Source organism: Typopeltis vanoorti, chromosome 2 (assembly GCF_054136105.1).
Source record: "Typopeltis vanoorti isolate ZY-2024b chromosome 2, IOZ_Tvanoo_1.0, whole genome shotgun sequence".
Lineage (NCBI taxonomy): Eukaryota > Metazoa > Arthropoda > Arachnida > Uropygi > Thelyphonidae > Typopeltis > Typopeltis vanoorti.
The window spans coordinates 160,341,362-160,360,000 of record NC_143550.1 but is presented as its reverse complement, the minus strand read 5'-3'; the positions used below and the strand labels follow the sequence as shown (position 1 = coordinate 160,360,000).

General features: G+C 32.9%; 1 protein-coding gene across 4 annotated transcripts in view; it reads right to left on the bottom strand.

The window, feature by feature from the left end:
* LOC150109577 (uncharacterized) overlaps positions 1 to 18,639 on the bottom strand; it is a 251,826-nt gene that overhangs the window by 109,717 nt on the left and 123,470 nt on the right. For all 4 annotated transcript variants that reach the window (XM_090413597.1, XM_090413607.1, XM_090413603.1 and 1 more), the window contains 2 exons: positions 15,715 to 15,898; positions 9,213 to 9,404 (listed from right to left, as the gene is read on the bottom strand). In XM_090413597.1, the coding sequence (XP_090269723.1) occupies positions 9,213 to 9,404; positions 15,715 to 15,898 (376 nt within the window). The remainder of the gene's footprint in view (positions 1 to 9,212; positions 9,405 to 15,714; positions 15,899 to 18,639) is intronic.

The window sequence follows — 18,639 nt, the reverse complement described above, 5'->3', positions numbered from 1 at the left end:
GACAGCATATTTTGTCCATCATATGGGTGGGAGCTTATGCAATTTTGTAAAAATGAATGCTATCTATGGTCATGCTGTGTGTGTGCTTCAAAAAATTATGTTATGTAAAAATATTGTAGGTGCCTAACAACTTAGATGTGAAAACTAGACAAATCACCCCTGAAATGAGATAACATAACTAAACTAATATATCAATTCCATTAGGCACCTACAATATTTTTCAGGAGGAATATTCTCTTGGGTATAAATAAAAAATCAACATAATGGAACACTTAGGTTAGAATTTTAGATGCATAAAATCTTTGCTCAAGTAATATAATGAGAACTCAATAAGTATTTGTCAACCACAGATGAATAAAGTAAAGCAGCAAAACCGTCAAAACTTGCTTTCAAGTTCTAATGACATTTTTTATACTTTACAAAAAAAATTACTAGGGAGGGCTGTAGAAGAACAATTTCACATGAAGGGAATAACTTAAACACATTAGATTTATTCAGACTCTGGCAAAGTAATACTCCATAAGAAAATTACTATGTATGACTTTAGTCCTTTTCAAAAAAAATCCTATGTTTGGAGAAGATAGCATTGGAATAGCAATATAGTTGATATAGCAATAGTCTAGGGAGAGTGGCAACAGAGAAACCCCACAACTGTTAATGACCTTATTTACAAAAAACTCAATGAAGCTGTTAAATAAAAAAGGTTGTTTTGATTTCTTCTGTTAGTAATGGCTCAGTAGAACACTGTAAGAAAGCTCAATGAATAAAATTTATGATGCCTCAGTTTTGACTAGGTTTGTAGTATGACCAGGCATGAAAATAAATTCTGGTAGAGGTTTTCTTTTCAAAAAAAGAACAGAAAACTGAAGATTCCCATCTGGCTGGGAATAAACATTGATGCTTTTTCATTTTTGAGAGTAAAATTGAAATTAAAATTGAAAATGATCAATGCATATCTTGGACATGACATCAACAAAGAAAGCAACCAATCTCCTTGCTATAATGCACACAAAGTAATACAGTTTAATTTATGGTAAAATCATCATCAAATTAATGATATGTATCCCCAAGGGTACGGTACATAGGTTACTATGACAGCAATACATGATTAAGTTTACATTATTATTAATCTCTTATCAACAATTTTCCTCCAAATCAATCTATTACTTGTGAGCACTCCAATATTGTCATATCTAACATTTCATGCTTCTAAGGCACTTCTGACTGCCTAGGCAATTATCAATCCACCTAGACCTTGGTATTTTGATGGATCTCTTTCCTACCATCTTGGCATTAAACACCTGTTTTGCTAACCTTTCTTCACTCATTCTATTTATGTGGCCATAACACCTTATATTAACTCTGCTGACACATTGTTGAATACTAATAATGTCATGTTACTTTCTAATATCTTCATTTTTAACATGATTCTGCTATTGATTCACTTTCCCAATTTTTCTCAGAACCTGACATCTGTGGTCTCTAGTCTTTGATCAAGTGCTTTGTTTCTAACCAACTCTCAGATCAATAACTGGTTTAAACACTGTTTTGTATACTGCTAGTTTGGTGTTTTGGCTAATTTCTCTCTTATTCCATATAAATTTATTCAGCTGGCTACCCACCGTACCAACTTTTTATTCTGTTGTCCATTTTCATATTTAACCTGCCATCTTCACTAAAAACTATGCCTAAATAGCTGAAATGTTTTACTCGTTTATAGGATCTCCATTCAGAATAAGCTGAAGTTGTCTATGCCCCTGCCTATTTCCATAGTTTTGGTCTTTATTTTTCATGTCAGATTTGTTGCAGTTGTTATTCAATTTATTTAGTGAATCCTGGAGACTTGCATTAGATGTGTTTATGAGTACAACCACATCTGCATAAAGCAAACAGCTAAGTTTGACATCTCCAATTCTTATATGGCCTAATGTCACTTTCTTTCATAATGTGATCCATATAGATGATAACAAGAGTGCATCCTTTTCTTACCTCTGAATTTACATCAAACCATCTTCCTGTATTTCCTTTAATTCTAACTGACAACTTAAATATATACTATGTATTGCTCTGTATAATGTTCCATTCACCCCATATAATTGTAGTGTTTTGAAAAGCTTTTCTCTGGGCACCTTGTCATATGCCTTTTCCAGATCTACAAAACGTAAGTCCTTGTCATATTTTTGCAATTTCTCAACTATTTGTCTTAAAGTGAAAATCTAATCTTGGCAACCTCTATTTGCCTGAACCCAGCTTGTTCTTCTCCAAATTTATCTTCCACAATCTTGATTTGGCAAACCAACCTTTGCCAGCAAAGGTTGGTCGATCGGTAGAGCCTCTGCTACTAATGGCCCACAAAAAAAGTTAAGCAAGTTTGAGCATAGTTAATAGTTGGAAGAGTATCAATCGTTTGATGCTGTTGGCACACTCTCCCTCGATGAATCTTTGGACTACCTGAAGGTGTCACATAATAATCTTTCTCGACCTCTTTTCAAGTATGCTTACATAAATCTTACCTGGAACACTTAATAAAGAAATTCCTCTGTAATTCTCACATTCAGTTTTATTCCCTTTTTCATAGATGGGTATTATGAGAGCTCTACTTTAGTCATTGGAAATTCAACTTTCTGAATTATGCAGTGTAGCCAACTGCAAAACTTTAATACCTCCATAGTTAAGTATTTCTGGTCAAATATCATCTACTACAGCTGCCTTTCCATATTTCAAGTTTTTGACAGCTTTTTTCAACCTCAATTACTGATATGTATACTCCTCTCTGCATTCCTCTTGAAAATTTTCTAGTACAGTTCTGTCATCACTGCTTGGTTTGTTTAACAGTCTTTCAAAGTACTGTATATGTCGGCGTATAAGACAAGGCCTAAATTTTAGGTTTCAAGCTTATGTTGGTTATATATGATGACCCCCAATTTCTTCTTTCTTGTATTAATGCAACGTTAGGTATTGTTGTTATATCTGTTATTTTTATATCTATGCATATCCATTATTTTTTTGCATAGCATAGATTTATTATTTATTCGAATTACCCTGATTAAAAGTGATTAGCACAAATTTTAATTAATTATTAATTTTGCATTTTTTAAAATTTTAGGATTATTAAAATTGTTATCATTTAAAATCATGGAACCAGCAACAAAACAAAGAAAGTATGAAGCTCAATTTAATATAAGGGTCATTGAAATGGCAAAGTATACTAATAACTGCACTGCTGCAAGAAAGTTTGAGATAACTGAGAAGATGGTAAGAGAATGGAGGAAGAAAGAAGATATTTTAAAAAAATTGTCAAAGAAAAAATATGCGATGGGAGCAGGGATCACCCGATGGCCACAACTGGAAAATCACGTTGCAGAATGGTTATCTTGTTACAAGAAATATGATTAGAGCATATGCACTAAAATGGTCAAGATTGGATCTGGATGAAAGTATAGAATTTCAAGTTACTTCAGGATGGTGTAATCGTTTCATGAACAGACAAAATCTGGTAATATGACAAAAAACAAAAATTGCTCAAAAACTACAAGCAGATCTTGACCACAAACTTACCAGTTTCCATAAATTTATTATTCAGTTGAGATAAGAACATAAATTTCTATTGTCAAATATTGGAAATATGGATGAAACTTCTATAAGCTTTGATATGATGAGCAATAAAACAGTGGAGTCTAAAGGTAGTAAGAGTGTGCTAGTTCGAAGTACATGTCATGAAAAAACAAGGTTTATGGCTGTGTTGTCATGTTTGGCTAATGTTACCAAGTTAAAACCAATGGTCATCTTCAAACGTAAAACTAAACCTAAGATGAAATTTCCTTCAGGTGTTTTTGTACATTTTCACGAAAAAGGATGGATGGACGAAAAATGGTGTGAAATTATGAATAAATAATATGTGGAACACGCAACCAGGCAGTATAATGAAGAAACGCAGTTTATTAGTATGGGATATGTTTCGTAGTCATTTAACTGAGAAAATTAAAAGTCTTCTAGAAAAAAATAACATAACAATTGTTGTTATACCAGGTGGTTTAACTTCTATATTGCAACCACTAGATGTCTGCTTGAACAAACCATTTAAAGATCACATGCGAGAAGAGTGGAATAACTGGATGTTGAAAAATCATTCACAAACGGTGGATATATGCATGCTGCATCACTTGATATGTTGTGCAATTTTGTGATCAAAGCATGGAATAAAGTAAAAGTAGAGACAAAATCATTTAAAAAGTATGGTATCTCTAATCTTACGGATGATGCGGAAGATGATCTGTTGTGGGACACTGATGATGATGAAAACAAAATCATTTCACCGGATTCAAACTGGGATCCATATGACAATCATTTAAACAATGAATCTGAAGAACTATTTTCAACAGATGAAGAAAATTAACATGAAAATTGAGGTTAATAATTATTTGTTTTTTTAAGACTTACATCTATTGTAATATTTTAAATAAATTTTTGTAACAAAAAATTAACCTGATTTGTTTATAAACACTGCCTATGTTCTTATATAACGATGTATTGTAACTACCTAAATGTTCATCCAAGAAATTAAGCTTCCCTTTTTATACTCGGCGTATAAGACAACCCATGATTTCGAGGGGTTTTCTGTAGTATTTGAGAGTCGTCTTATACACTGACATATACGGTAATTACTCCAGACATTAGGTTATCTTTATCTTCAGTTTTCATGTCATCTTTATCATCTATGATTTCTTTTGCAGTACTCTTTCTTCTATTTCTAAGCCTCTTCAATAGCTTCCAGAACATTTTATTATTTATTTCCATGCTCTTACCAGTCTTTCCAAGACTTTTGTTTAGCTACTTTTACACATAGCTTACCTATCTTACATTTTTCTCTGTATTCTTTTAGGACATCTGCAGACTTATTTGCTAGGAACTTTTGGTATGCTTTCTTCTTTTCCAGTACTGCTTCTTTATATCTATCCTTGCAGAAAACTTTAACACATACCTCCCTAGCTGAATCAAGCAATGCCTTCTTCAGAGTTTGTCACTGAGATTTCAAAGTTTGGTTCTTATTTTTAATTTGTTTCATTTTTTCTTCAATAATGTTTGTATAGTCGAGTCTACAATTTACTTGTAAAAGTTGCGCTCAACCTTAATTCATTTTAAAACTTTCTTACATACTGTTCTTTTCAATGTGATATATCTTAGTACTAAGCAGGATAAAAATATCTATTTTTATCCTGCTTAGTACTAAGTAATGGTCACTTGCAATTTTGAATCCTCTGTACACTCTTGTACGTTATGAGCATGAAGATATCACTATCAACAATGACACAGTGAGCTTTATTTCTTGTGTCTTCTCTCCATGTGCATATCTTTAAGTTGAAGCACTGTTAATAATGACTAGTCTATGTTCTGAGCAGAAGTCCAGTTTATGGTAAAATTAAATGTATAATAAATCTCACTGGAACTTTTATTTATGGATGAGGCCATATGATCTATATAGTTAGGTAACCTGGTTTTCTTTTAACCTAATTCAACTTGAATAGGGCAATTTATCTTAAACTCTAAATCTTCTACATCTGTCAACTGAAATTTCTGTTTTCTGGCTAGTTTGTTTGCAAGAGGTGGAAATCCCAAGGGTAAATGCTACTTTTAGTCGAGTATAAAAACTCTGAAAACTAATACATATTCAAAAAATACTTTACTTACCCATAGTTTACAACTAAAGGTAAGTAAAGTAGTTTTCAGAGTAAGAATGTATTAAGCCTTCTGCTGTGAGGTGAGATAAGGAAGTGGAAGAGAGAAGCGACAAGAAGCAGAAGTCTTTGCCATAAGTAGCAATCTAATACAAATCGTACATCTACCTACTCGAATTCCTGATAACCCGCTTCACTCTCCAAATACTCTGGATTTCTTTGTTTGCAAGAGGGGGAAATCCCAAGGGTAAATGCTACTCTTAGTTGAGTATAAAAACTCTGAAAACTAATACATATCCAAAAAATACTTCACTTACCCTTAGTTTTCAACTAAAGGTAAGTAAAGTAGTTTTCAGAGTAAGAATGTATTAAGCCTTCTGCTGTGAGGTGAGATAAGGAAGTGGAAGAGAGAAGCGACAAGAAGCAGAAGTCTTTGCCATAAGTAGCAATCTAATACAAATCGTACATCTACCTACTCGAATTCCTGATAACCCGCTTCACTCTCCAAATACTCTGGATTTCTTTGTTTGCAAGAGGGGGAAATCCCAAGGGTAAATGCTACTCTTAGTTGAGTATAAAAACTCTGAAAACTAATACATATCCAAAAAATACTTCACTTACCCTTAGTTTTCAACTAAAGGTAAGTAAAGTAGTTTTCAGAGTAAGAATGTATTAAGAGTCTTCTGCTGTGAGGTGAGGTGAGGTGAGATAAGGAAGCGGAAGAGAGAAGCGACAAGAAGCAGAAGTTTTTGCTATAAGTAACAATCTAATACAAATCGTATATCTACCTACTAGAATTCCTGATAACCCATTCCACTCTCCAAATACTCTGGATCTCTTTTTGAGCAGTTCTCCTTCCAGATACACTGTAAAAGAAACCTCTCCTCCATCTCTGACCACAATCTTGTACAAGGTTCCTTTATTCTCATTTATAATCCTCTATTATTCTCACTGGCATGAAGACCTTCATCCCAATTCAAGGCATAATTCTCATCCACTTCCCAAGCCTTAATTCAACCAAAAGTGTACCAAAGTAGTTGAAGAAATAATTTACCTTACTACAAGTAGCTCATTTCAAGAACTCTAGCTTCATACTCTGCCTACACCAAAGCACATAACATATGCAAATCAGTCATCAGCAGATCCAAATCTGATTTCATCAAGGCCAATAGCAAAAAACTTACCTGCTTTCCCAAATGGAAGCCATGCTTCTGGTATGTTCCCTCACTAAGGTCAATGGACACAACTTCTGCTCCCCTACACTTCCACCTCTCTATCATCCTGATGGCACAATTGTTACTTCACCCAAAGACAAAGCTGACCTCCTGGCATCACTCTTTTCCTCAAATACCTGCACTGATGATCAAGTGAAATCACTCCTACCCTACTAGAATCCAAGCTCCTTTAGAGACAATGATTGATAATTTATAACACAGTTGTAAAGTCCATAATTTCTAAAATGTATGCTTTAGTTTTTTGACAAAAAAGAAATTGGGAAACTACTAAAAAATTTGGAAACTAAAAAGTCTTCTGGTCCTGATGACATCTCTCCAATTGTTCTCAAACACTGTGCTCCAAAAATTAACACCCATCCTGCATCGTCTGTACAATCTACTATAGATATCTGGTGCTTATCCCAATGTATGGGAAGCAATCTCATATCCATCCTATTAGCGTAGTGATCCCAACCATCAGAATAATTATAAATAATGCTGAGAAGATAAAACCTCTGATTAGTCCACTACTTCACTGACTTGCGGTGGATTTATTCAGCTGCAACAAAATTAATGTGTTCCAGGAGCAATTTATTGGAGAAGATAGAACATCTCTTAAGCATATGGATGGAAGATCAAAATCAGTATCATGTGCTTGTTAAGCCAACTCCTAAACACAGAGAAGCCAACTTTACCATCTCTAAAAACAAGACAAAATAAACAACAAATGTTTCAAGACAGTTGCAGCTGGCTTGATAGATTCAAATAACACAGCAGCCTGCACAGCATAAAAATGAGTGGTTAAGCAATAAATGCAGACCACCCAGCAGAGCCCAAATTCTCTGGCATGTTCCAAGCAATCAACTATCATTCATGATAGCTATCTTCTGAAAGTTGGGCTTCTGCTTAAAATACATCTCCAAGGTATTACTATCTAGCAAAAACAAAACAGTCCTTTGTAGCTTTAAAGCATGATGAATGCTCCTCTTCTCAGTAGATAAAAAGTGCATGAGGTATGCAGTTTTATTAATAAAAGAAGCATGATTCATACTTTACAGTTGCCAAGGACTATTTTATATTTTTTACTGGGAAGTAATATCTTGAAAGATATATTTTAAGCTGTTAAGCTGGATAACAACACAAGGATGATGAAAGAATGTTCCAAAGAGTACCTGTCTGTTAATTGGAAGTCAAAAAGTCTGTATAAGATTTCACAGTAGTGATTCATCTTTAGTTTCTATCCAACAGTGTAGAATTGTTGGCAGTCAGCAATGTCCCTGGCCACCTTAAGAAATTGAACATTACAGGAATAATGCTAGTAAAGGTCAGGAGTACATCTGTTATATATGTAATTTTTCTTTCATTATTATTCATTTCACAATATACACATATTTATTGATTATGTTTATTATCTGTACAAGCGTTTCAATAACCCAATAATTCAGTGTTGCTTATATATATAATAAATTATGAAAGGAATGCAATATTACTAAACTATGCTATAATGACCTGACAGTGCTACAGTGCTGAATTAGTTAGTGCTCATATTTCCTGGAATTCATTCCCAGTGCTAAAACATGGAATGCATATATTTTAACTTTCTTGATTTTATCTGTTTCATTCATAAATCTTATCAGCAGTATAAAATATCCCAGCTGCCAAGAATCACATTAGCAGTTTGATTGCAAGTATCCATTATATCTTACAGTTCTTAGCATGCAATTTATTTTAAATATGAATATTGGGTATAACTCTTGATTAATCTATCAAGAATGCCTAGTAACAGTATGAAATTCAAATGCAACTATTACCAAAGATAGTTACACTCTAAACATTCATCTTCAAAGAAAACCCAGAAACAAATGACAAAATAAGACAATTATATAAAGCAGTTAACTGACCAAATTTCTTGAGAAACATTTATGCTTACATGAATGCCTCTTAATTTTATGAAATTCTCTTATGAAACAAATTACACTTGATGGAATGATGTATTTTACTATACTAATAATTATAAAATGTTAGTTATAGAAAGATCAATTTAGCATTAAAACACCTTCAAGGTATTGAATATCGATTTTTGTACTAGTGAAACCTTTTACTGGATTATCCTCAATTTAAATAAAAATATCCAGCATTGATTAAATGAGAGATTTAAATATTACTCTTCTTTTTTTCATTTTAGGAAACTATGTTTAAACTCTTCTATATTTTATACTGGCATTAAATAAGTATCAAAGATAACTAGTAATCAATAACATCTGCATGCACTGCAATTTGCTTTCAGAAGGAATAATGCAAAAAAAAAAGTCTAATAGCATACTTTGGTGATTTAAGGTCACGATGAATGATCTTATGCATGTGAAGGTAATGTATGCCTGAAGCAATCTGTTTACTCCACTCAACAACAGTGGCTGGAGGAATCTCATGTCCTTTCCTGAGAAGATCATACAACTGACCATATGGACAATACTCCATCACTATGCAATAACATGGTGCTTGAGTGCAAACTCCCCTAGGCAAAAAATATGTTAAGAAAAATATTAATTCTCAAATTGTCAAAAAGTGCAACTGTAATCTATCTCATAAAGTTATTTTTGTTTTATATATATATATATAAAACAAAAATATATATATTTTTGTTTTATATATATATATAGTTTTATATATATATATATATATACACACACACACACACACACACACACACCTATTTGTGTATACATATATGTATATACAAATACATGCAAATGTACTCAAATAAGTGCAATTAAAATCTCAATAAACTGAATTCTGATAAAAGCTAAAGCTGAACATAACATTTTGATACCTAGTTTATATGGTTTCTGTTATCCACTGTAATGATTCCAGTGTAACCACAATATAATCATGAAAGCAAAATTATTACCTATAGATTGGTTTTCCTATGCATTACGATGCACCTCATCAGGAATAAAGTTACTTTTCAATTTGAAAACATAAGTAGCAAAATGATTTTTAATGCATATATAGTGTTGAGTTATCACATATGCTTTATTGTTGATCTTGTGTTGTGTGATGCCTTTAATAACCTACTTCCATGAATTTTGGGTCTTTCATTATAATAAATTTAGTTTAATCCATTATCCAAGTGTAAGTAAACAGAATTTGCACCTGAAGTATCTTCAGGACTGAGGCAACTCGTGGTAAAGGTGGACTAAGCTCTCATCACTTGTCTTAGTATCTCCCATAATGCAAAGCACATCTCCTTGAGGAGATGTATAATGCTATGCATTAAGGGAAGGGCCACTACTCAGACTGGTTTCGACCTTTATTAAGGTCTCGTCAGTGGGAGCCAGACCCAGAGGTGATGATACTAAGGTGGAAAGTAATGGAGAAGTCATATTTACCTATACGAGTTGCCAAAAGGTGTTTCACCTTATTATTAAATTACTCTGGATTTAGAGAAAGATGTTGGAAGTTTTTTCCTCCACTATGGCAACTCATATAGGTAAATATGACTTCCCCATTACTTCCATCTTAGTATCACCACCTCTGGGTCTGGCTCCCACTGACGAGACCTCAATAAAGGTCGAAAACAGTCTGGGTAGTGGCCCTTCCCTTAATGCATAGCATTATACATGTCTGCAAGGAGATGTGCTTTGCATTATGGGAGATACTAAGACAAGTGATGAGAACTTAGTTCACCTTTACCACAAGTTGCCTCAGTCCTGAAGATACTTCAGGAGCAAACTCTGTTTGCTTACACTTGGATAAAGGGTCTTTCATGTAAGCTGATTTAACATAATGCCTTGATTTTTATTGCAGTGTCATTTCAGAGGCCTCTTAAAACATGCAAATATAACTCAATGGCATTCTTATTAGTTCCCAAATTACCTGATGGTTTTTTTTTTTGCAATAAGATAAATGAGATCTGATTTGTGTGTGTGTGTTTTCCCCCCCCCCCCACCTCAAAGTTCCATCTTCTGACATAACATGTAATAGGTGCAGAATATTTTATAAACATCTGGCTTCTTGAGAGGCAAGTAGCCTAAGTATTATGGAGATTTTTTCACAGATGTGACAGGAAGTTATTAATAGTTTTCAGACTGCAGCCATTCTTCACAAGCACTTTCTCTAAAATAATCTTTCTTGTTTTTTTGTCGTCACATGTCTGTGTTATAGGAACCCACTTGAAGGTGGAGTAAGAAGTAGAGTGTAAATATCTACTAGCATTGAATTTTTTCTTGTATAAAGTTAATCTACTTTTTCAAGTGACTGAGACAAGTACATCATGGAAAGGAAGTGTTCTGTTTTCAATTACTACTAGAAAACCAATTTTAAGACTTAGGCTATGTTTTCAGAAAGTTGTTAAAACTATTTAGTTTCTTTGGATGCCAGCCATATGAGGAAAATATCATAGCATAATGTAGCCATATCGCTGGCTCAGTATCATATTTTTCAATGGTCATCTTTTCAAAAAAATTCCACAAATATATTTGTTAGAAGATGCACAAGAGATGAACCAAATGATTATTTTCTGATTATAGCAAAATCCTTGAATTGAAAGAAAGTGTAGTGACTAGATGGTGTCTAAAAAGTTGATGGTTTCTGGTAGAATTAGCTCTTCTAGCAGCAACATCATTATTTCTCTGGACACATTGGTAAAATGGCTCATTACATCTAAACTCGTTAACGTATCTGTAGGATCTAAAATGGTGTTATCTTACTGATAAAATCTTTTGAGTTCTCAGCAGCAAAATAATGAGTTGGAGAATATGTCACACACACACAAATGGTCATAATGGGATGTCATCTTTACAAATATGTCAGATATGTGAGACAATGAGATGTTTCAATATTATTCGATCTTTAATTTTTTTTAGGATGGTTGAAAAGACCTGATCAAGTCATTTGTTTTATTATGAGTGTTCCAAATAGGATAATCTTCTAAACCTCTGTAGGTGTATTTTAAGTAAGTCTATTACCCTGTTTCCATAACATTAGAATTTATCTTCACTATATTCTCTTCCCTGTTGAACAGTATTTTATCAAGGGGCTATAATTTTTGGATAAAAATCCAAGAAATGCAGCTGACATACAATGGCAGCAATTTTAATTAATACAAAACTACAAAAACCAGAATCAATGTCTTGAACATTTGTAACAGTAACATTTTATTACTGAAAACTGACAAAGACAACATCACCATAACTGTTATTTTTAGTATGATTGCACTATAATCATTAAAATCTACAATTATTATAGTTACCTTGCCTTCGATAGCCTTTAATTTCTTTAAGACAGTTGTTGCAAAGATATTAAGTTGTTTTTTTTTTTAAATTTATTATGAGTGCCACAAGTAAGGTCATCTTCTAAATGTCTATAAAAAATTAAAGATCAAATAGCATCAAAACATCCCATTGTCCCCAAGATTTGTGGGACATATCATGGGGATAATGGTAGCAAATTTCTAAAATCCATAAATATGATATCCGATTACAATCAGTTGTGAATGTGAGATGATCTCTAACACAAGCATGTTGCTACATACTTCTAACCCTTCATGTTGGAAGTTTTGTTAAAAGCAACTTCTTACATCTTGCTCAAAAGAGTTAATCAGCAAAATAAATGACAACATTTTGATTCCTACAGATACGTTGAGGAGGTTTAGATATAACGAGTCATTTTATTAATGTGTCCAAAGAAGAAAGAATATTGCTACTAGAAGGATACTTCCACCAGATACCATGAACCTTTTCAGACACTGGCTAGACACCACCTTTCAATTCAAAGATGCTCACTGTTAGCAATAAGAGCTATGGGCTCATCCATTTCACCTTTCCTAGCGAATATGTGGTTTCCTATTGCCTGCTGTCTTTTCCCTACAGTAAGTATGTATGTCTGTATGTGTGTTCATGGGACTGGTTTGCCTTCTGAAAGATGAAAAACACAAGAACTTCCATATGAGACTGGTAGCTCACCTTTAGTCAAAAAGACCTGATAAAGGTGTCATGGACAGGAATTGAACCTAGTTCTTTCCAACCAAAGTTGTCTATACCAACTGAGCTACAGAGGCTAATCATTATTCCCGAATAATGCCATCCCACCACCCATGAAGCTGAGAAGAGAAAATAACATGTATATGGTATTTTTTGAAAAGATAGCCACTGATAGGCCAAAAATATGTCTATATTTATGTTGTGATATTTTACTCACATCTGGCAAATTCAAAGATACATAAACAGTTTTAACAACTTTCTACACAGCTTAAGCTTTAAAATCTATTTTGCAGCAGAAATTAAAAACAGATAATTTTCTTTCTTTGCACTCATCTCAGTCACAAAACAATGTAAATTAACTTTCTCAGTATGCAGAAAAAAAATTCAACATTGTGGATATTCACATTTTACTTCTCACTTTCACCCTGCCTAGAAAAGGGTAATAAAATGTTCTTAGAGAGCAAATGTGCACCAGACCAAGCGACAACAAAAAAAGAAACAAATAGAATATCAAGAAATAGAAGTGCTTGTAAAGAATGGTTATAATCTCAAACCTATTTATAGCATCCTACTAAAAATGTCACTAAAAATATGTAACAAAGCAAATTACAAAAGTGCAATTACTTTACTATATATCAAGAATATCAGACAAAATAGCTAGTATATTAAAACACAACCTCAAAGTTGCCTTCACAACAACGTTCCCTCTATCTATGTGGGTGTATAACTGCACAATAACTGAAATGATCTCATGCATATTGAATTGTTGTTGCACAGCTACCAGCATATTTAGTCATTTGTTTTCTATGTATATTACCAAACAGTTTTAAACACTTTGCCACAACCACACAGTCATCAAGTCATGTAAAATTTTTCTATGGCAGAGCAGCAGCAAAAAAAAAATTAGAGAGCATTGCTTCACACCTAAAGAATCTCCAAAATGCTTAGGTCATCAATCTCATTCACTTTTCAATAAGCAACACATTTATAAAATATTCTGTACATATGGCATGTGTAATATTAAAAAAAAAAAAAAAAAAAAAATGTTTTGGGAGATATTTGAATGAAAGAGCACATTAAGCCTGGAAATGACATGATGTCCAAAACAGTACAATGAAAATCAAGGCTCAATGCCTTATCTTAAACCAACTGTGGCTAGCTTATATAAAATTCATGGAACTAGGTTATGACAGAACAACACCCAGCACAGATCAACAACCAAACATGTGTGGTATCATCCTATGCACTATCAGTTTAATCCTTCTATTAATGTCAGTTTATGCATTAAAAATTATTTTGCTCCTATATGTTTTCAATCTGAAAAGTAACTTGATCACAATAAAGTACTATGATGAAGTACGTAATTAATACATAGGAAACTAGTTGTTGAGTGAATAATTTTTATTTTCATAAATATGTTGTTGTGGTAGCGCATTACAACAGCATTTTTTTCCCTAGTTTCTTGACCACTTAGAATTTTCATAAGAAAAAAGGTTTTTTTTTTTTTATAAATAAATTCCATGTTTTTATAATCACTGTGAGTCAGATGTAAGTTAAAATAAGAAATAGATTATGATCAATAGTCAAGTATGACTTAAAGACTGGGGGGGGGGGGTATTTCTTTGCACAGTATATAGAATTTGCATAAAATGCTCATTATTAAGTATTAATTGGACTAAAAGGAACAAATGGTGTAACTTTTTCATTGGCTTTCATTAACCTCACTATTTCTCAGTGCAACAGCAATATCATGTTTCTTTATTTCTATTAGAAAAACAAGACAGTGCAATTACCCCCCCCCCACCCCAACTGATACAAATAACAGCAATCTTATTGTTATCCAGCAATGAAACAACATACACAGAAATTTTGTGAAAGGGAATACCGTATTTACCCAAACATAACTTGCGCTTTTTCCCCAAAAATTATTAAAAAATTGTGATGCGAGATATATGTGGGGATTTTCAGAAACTAAAGTTTTTCAGGAAAAAATGAAATTGATGTTTATAATTAAATTCTGAGTATTCATTATAATTTATAATTGCTCACATAAAATGAAATGCATTTAAAAATTAATTATCAACGTTATTCACACAATCAGCTGATAACCTTCATCACGTGATATATTTAAATTTTTTAGTGACAATACTTCTGCAATTAAATTAATTATTTCTGGTGAAATCATGTCCCAAGTTCTCTAAATCCAGTTGCATGACAGTTCTAATGATAGTCTCTTAATCTTAATTACGATGGAAGGAACCTCTACTAGTTCCTTTCATCCCCATGCATATGATTGGTGTGGTACTAACAAAAGATCGTGCAACTCAACAACAAAGGCAAGCTGAAGATTGTTGAGTTGAAATGCTGATTCTCTTCAACCAAATTCCAAAATATCTAAATTGCCATAACAACATTCACTATCTATTTCTTAAAGTCTTAAACTTTTTCCATGTGCAAGGTATATGTGAAACTTTTTCATTTCTTTTTTCATAAAGTAAAATCAGAGATGCGAGACATATGTGAGGGCAATTTATATTCGAGTAAATACAGTACGACAATTATATACTCAATAAATCAATTTGTAATATTTTCAATTACATTAATTCTGCTTAATTTAAATAACTCATTTAATCCTATAAACTTTTTTTTTATATGCCAAATAAAGAGGGAAATGGAATGATTAAAGGACTCATCATAGAAATAAGATTATACATAAAAAGTTCAGATTTATTAAAAAAAAATTAGTTCTTTAGTTCTTTGCAACGAGCATCCCAACCTCCCAACCAGTCATTAATATTATAAATTCAATAACTAATCTTTTACATTATAAAATTTTATACATACTTGAACTGAACTATATTTGGATGACTTAGTTTCCTTAGATGTTTGATGTCAGTTTCTGACTTTTCTCTAACTTTTTTTACAGCAACTAATTCATTATTGAGTTTTCCAAGAAAAACTGCACCTTGAGCTCCACTCCCAAGCCACTGAAGATCTTGAATATTTTCAAAAGGAATCTCCCAGTCATCTACATAGTAGCAATAATTAATAAAAGAACTACGATAATTAAATGACAAAATAATAAACTTTACTAACTACAAAACATATAATACAGCAAAATATGAACGTTATCCTATATGCATTAATGAAAATCTAAATTGCGAAACTGCTAAACTTAAAACTGGGCTTAAAGCTATGAATATAGGATGTTAATTTAATTTTTTTTTTTTTTTTTTTTTTTAAATCAGCTACTCAGCAGTTGTATGAAAGGTGATATACTTATTTTGAGGAAATGAATGTCAAGATTCAATTATTCCATTGGGAAGGAGTAATCAGTCCATTTGGAATTGGTAATTTCAGCACCAAAAGTGAGCTTCCTGCAGTTATGTAGCTAATGGACTGAGAATAGCCAACACCTATTTTACATGTACACTTGGGTCTTATCTGATGGTATACACAAAAACATGACTGACTCTGTTCTAATTAATAGTAAATGAGCAAGTTCTGAGTGGAATGCCTTCATGTACAGAGAGAGAGGATCTAACAACTAATCTGTTAAGAGAACAGCACTTTGCTTAGAAAATACACTCCAAGGCCTGTTACTGTCACAATTAACACTGAAGCACTGAACAATGCTGACATTTACCAGGATGAGTTGCTCAGACAATATGAAAGAAGAAGCCTACAAGATTATGATAGAAAGTATATGGAATGGTTTCATGGTCTCACAAAGTTATCAGTAAGTTACGTAAAGGGGAAAGAGAGACAGAGAGAATAGAGTGAAGTCGTTGAAAAATAAAAAGGTTGTGCATAAAACTAGCCAATTTTAGAGATTACTGAGAATCAAAAGCAAAATTATTTGAGCAATGAGGCAATGCAATTATCTGCTGAAAGAAGTGAAGAGGCTGGAGCAACATCCATACAATGAGAACAGACTATGGGATAGTGAAATTAATAAAATTAATACACAAGTAAAAGCATTGCTGAAAATAGATAAAAACTCCTGATTTAACAGCATGACAGAGAATGCAGCTAGAGAATAATCACAAAAGACTTTATGAAGCTATCAGTAAGTGATTTAATGGGAAAAAAGAGACAGAAAATAGAGTGAAGTCATTAAAAAATAAAAATAAGAAAATAAAAATAAGAAAATGAAGTCATTAAAAAATAAAAATTGAGGGACAAAATGCCATGACAAGATGAGCAAAGTACTTGGATGATTTTGATTATCTTTTAAGCAATATTTAATTCTGGTTTGAGGCTATCTGATGAAAAGACATGCTGTTACAAAGCTCCTGAAAGATTGGCGATTTCTGTAGATTTATTGAGTGTTTTCTTAGATTAACTGGTGTATCTTTAGTAAATTATTGTAGTTTTTTAGTGTATTTATTGTATTAATGCATTTAATAACATTACTGTAGAAATATTGTTACTTTTTAATAGTCCTAAGAATGGCACCAAAAACTTGCCACAACAGGGCAGTGTCTAAATCAAAAGTTGAAGTTGTTGCTACTGAGGAGACCCTTTGTTCCGACGAGTAGAAACATCACTGCAGTGATGATAATATAACTAATGATAATCTGGCAATAAAAATATCCGTTGAAAGAAATTATTAGAAAACTGACCAGAGAATTGGAAAAACATTTAATGAAACTTAACTGGATGAGAAAAAGATCAGAACAAGAAAACACAGGAAAGCACTGAACCTGGTAATAATAACAAGTTAAGGTCAATTAAAATCTAAGAAAAAAGTGCTGATACAGTACAGTTTTAATCATAAAATTTGCACTTGTTGAGGTGGTTACTACTTCTAGCTTCCTAGGGAAGAAAATTAAAGATAAAACAAATGTAATAAAAAAACAGAAAAGAAGAGTAAAAGAGATGGTAATACTTGTTGGAACTAATAATTTAAGTAGTGATAAGTATAGTATGAGAGAGGATATGAAAGGTCTGTTGGAAGAGAAAGAAATGTCAGAAAGTAAAAATTGTACATTTCCTACCCAGATAAAACAGTACTGAGTCAAGGTGGGCAACGATAGCAAATGACTCAATGTGCAGGCTGCGTAGAAGAAATGGATGCGAGTTTTTTAGATGTGTGGAGTGTGTTTGATGGCAGAAAAGGCTTGAATAAGAGGGAGAACCTGCACTCCTTATACAAGAGGGAGAGCCTGCACCTGAATGGATTTGACATCAGGAGCCTGGGAAAAATTACTTATTGGGATGACACTTAATGCAGAATCAGGGATACTAGATCATCATGGGAGAAATGCAGAAAATGTGGGTGAAAGTTCCACTATGGTATGCAAACATGATAAAGATATAAATGGCTTTGAACATGGTTGGTTATACATCTGGAAGAGATAGAACTGTATGCTGTGTGTTCAGACCTTTTGAGTATGTTTGGAAAAGAGAAAGTTCTACAACAAGGCGACACAAATCACCTGTCTAATTATATAAGAAAAGGCCAGGTGACAATTTTTGTCTATATACAAATGCCAGATGCATCAGAAACAAAGGGGCTGAGTTCATTGCTTTATTGAATACAGAGTGGGCTAAGACTGTTAGCATTAGTGAAAACTGGCTCTCAGAATCAGATATGGTAACTAGGATTGAGTATAAAGGGTATAGTATTTTTAGAGATGACAGAAGAGATAAGAGAGGGGGGAGGGTACTGCTAATGATATTAGACTTGAGTCCAGTCAAGGTAGAAACACCTGAAAATAATAATTCACATAATGTCCCATGTAGTAGCGAGTTTGAGGCTATCTG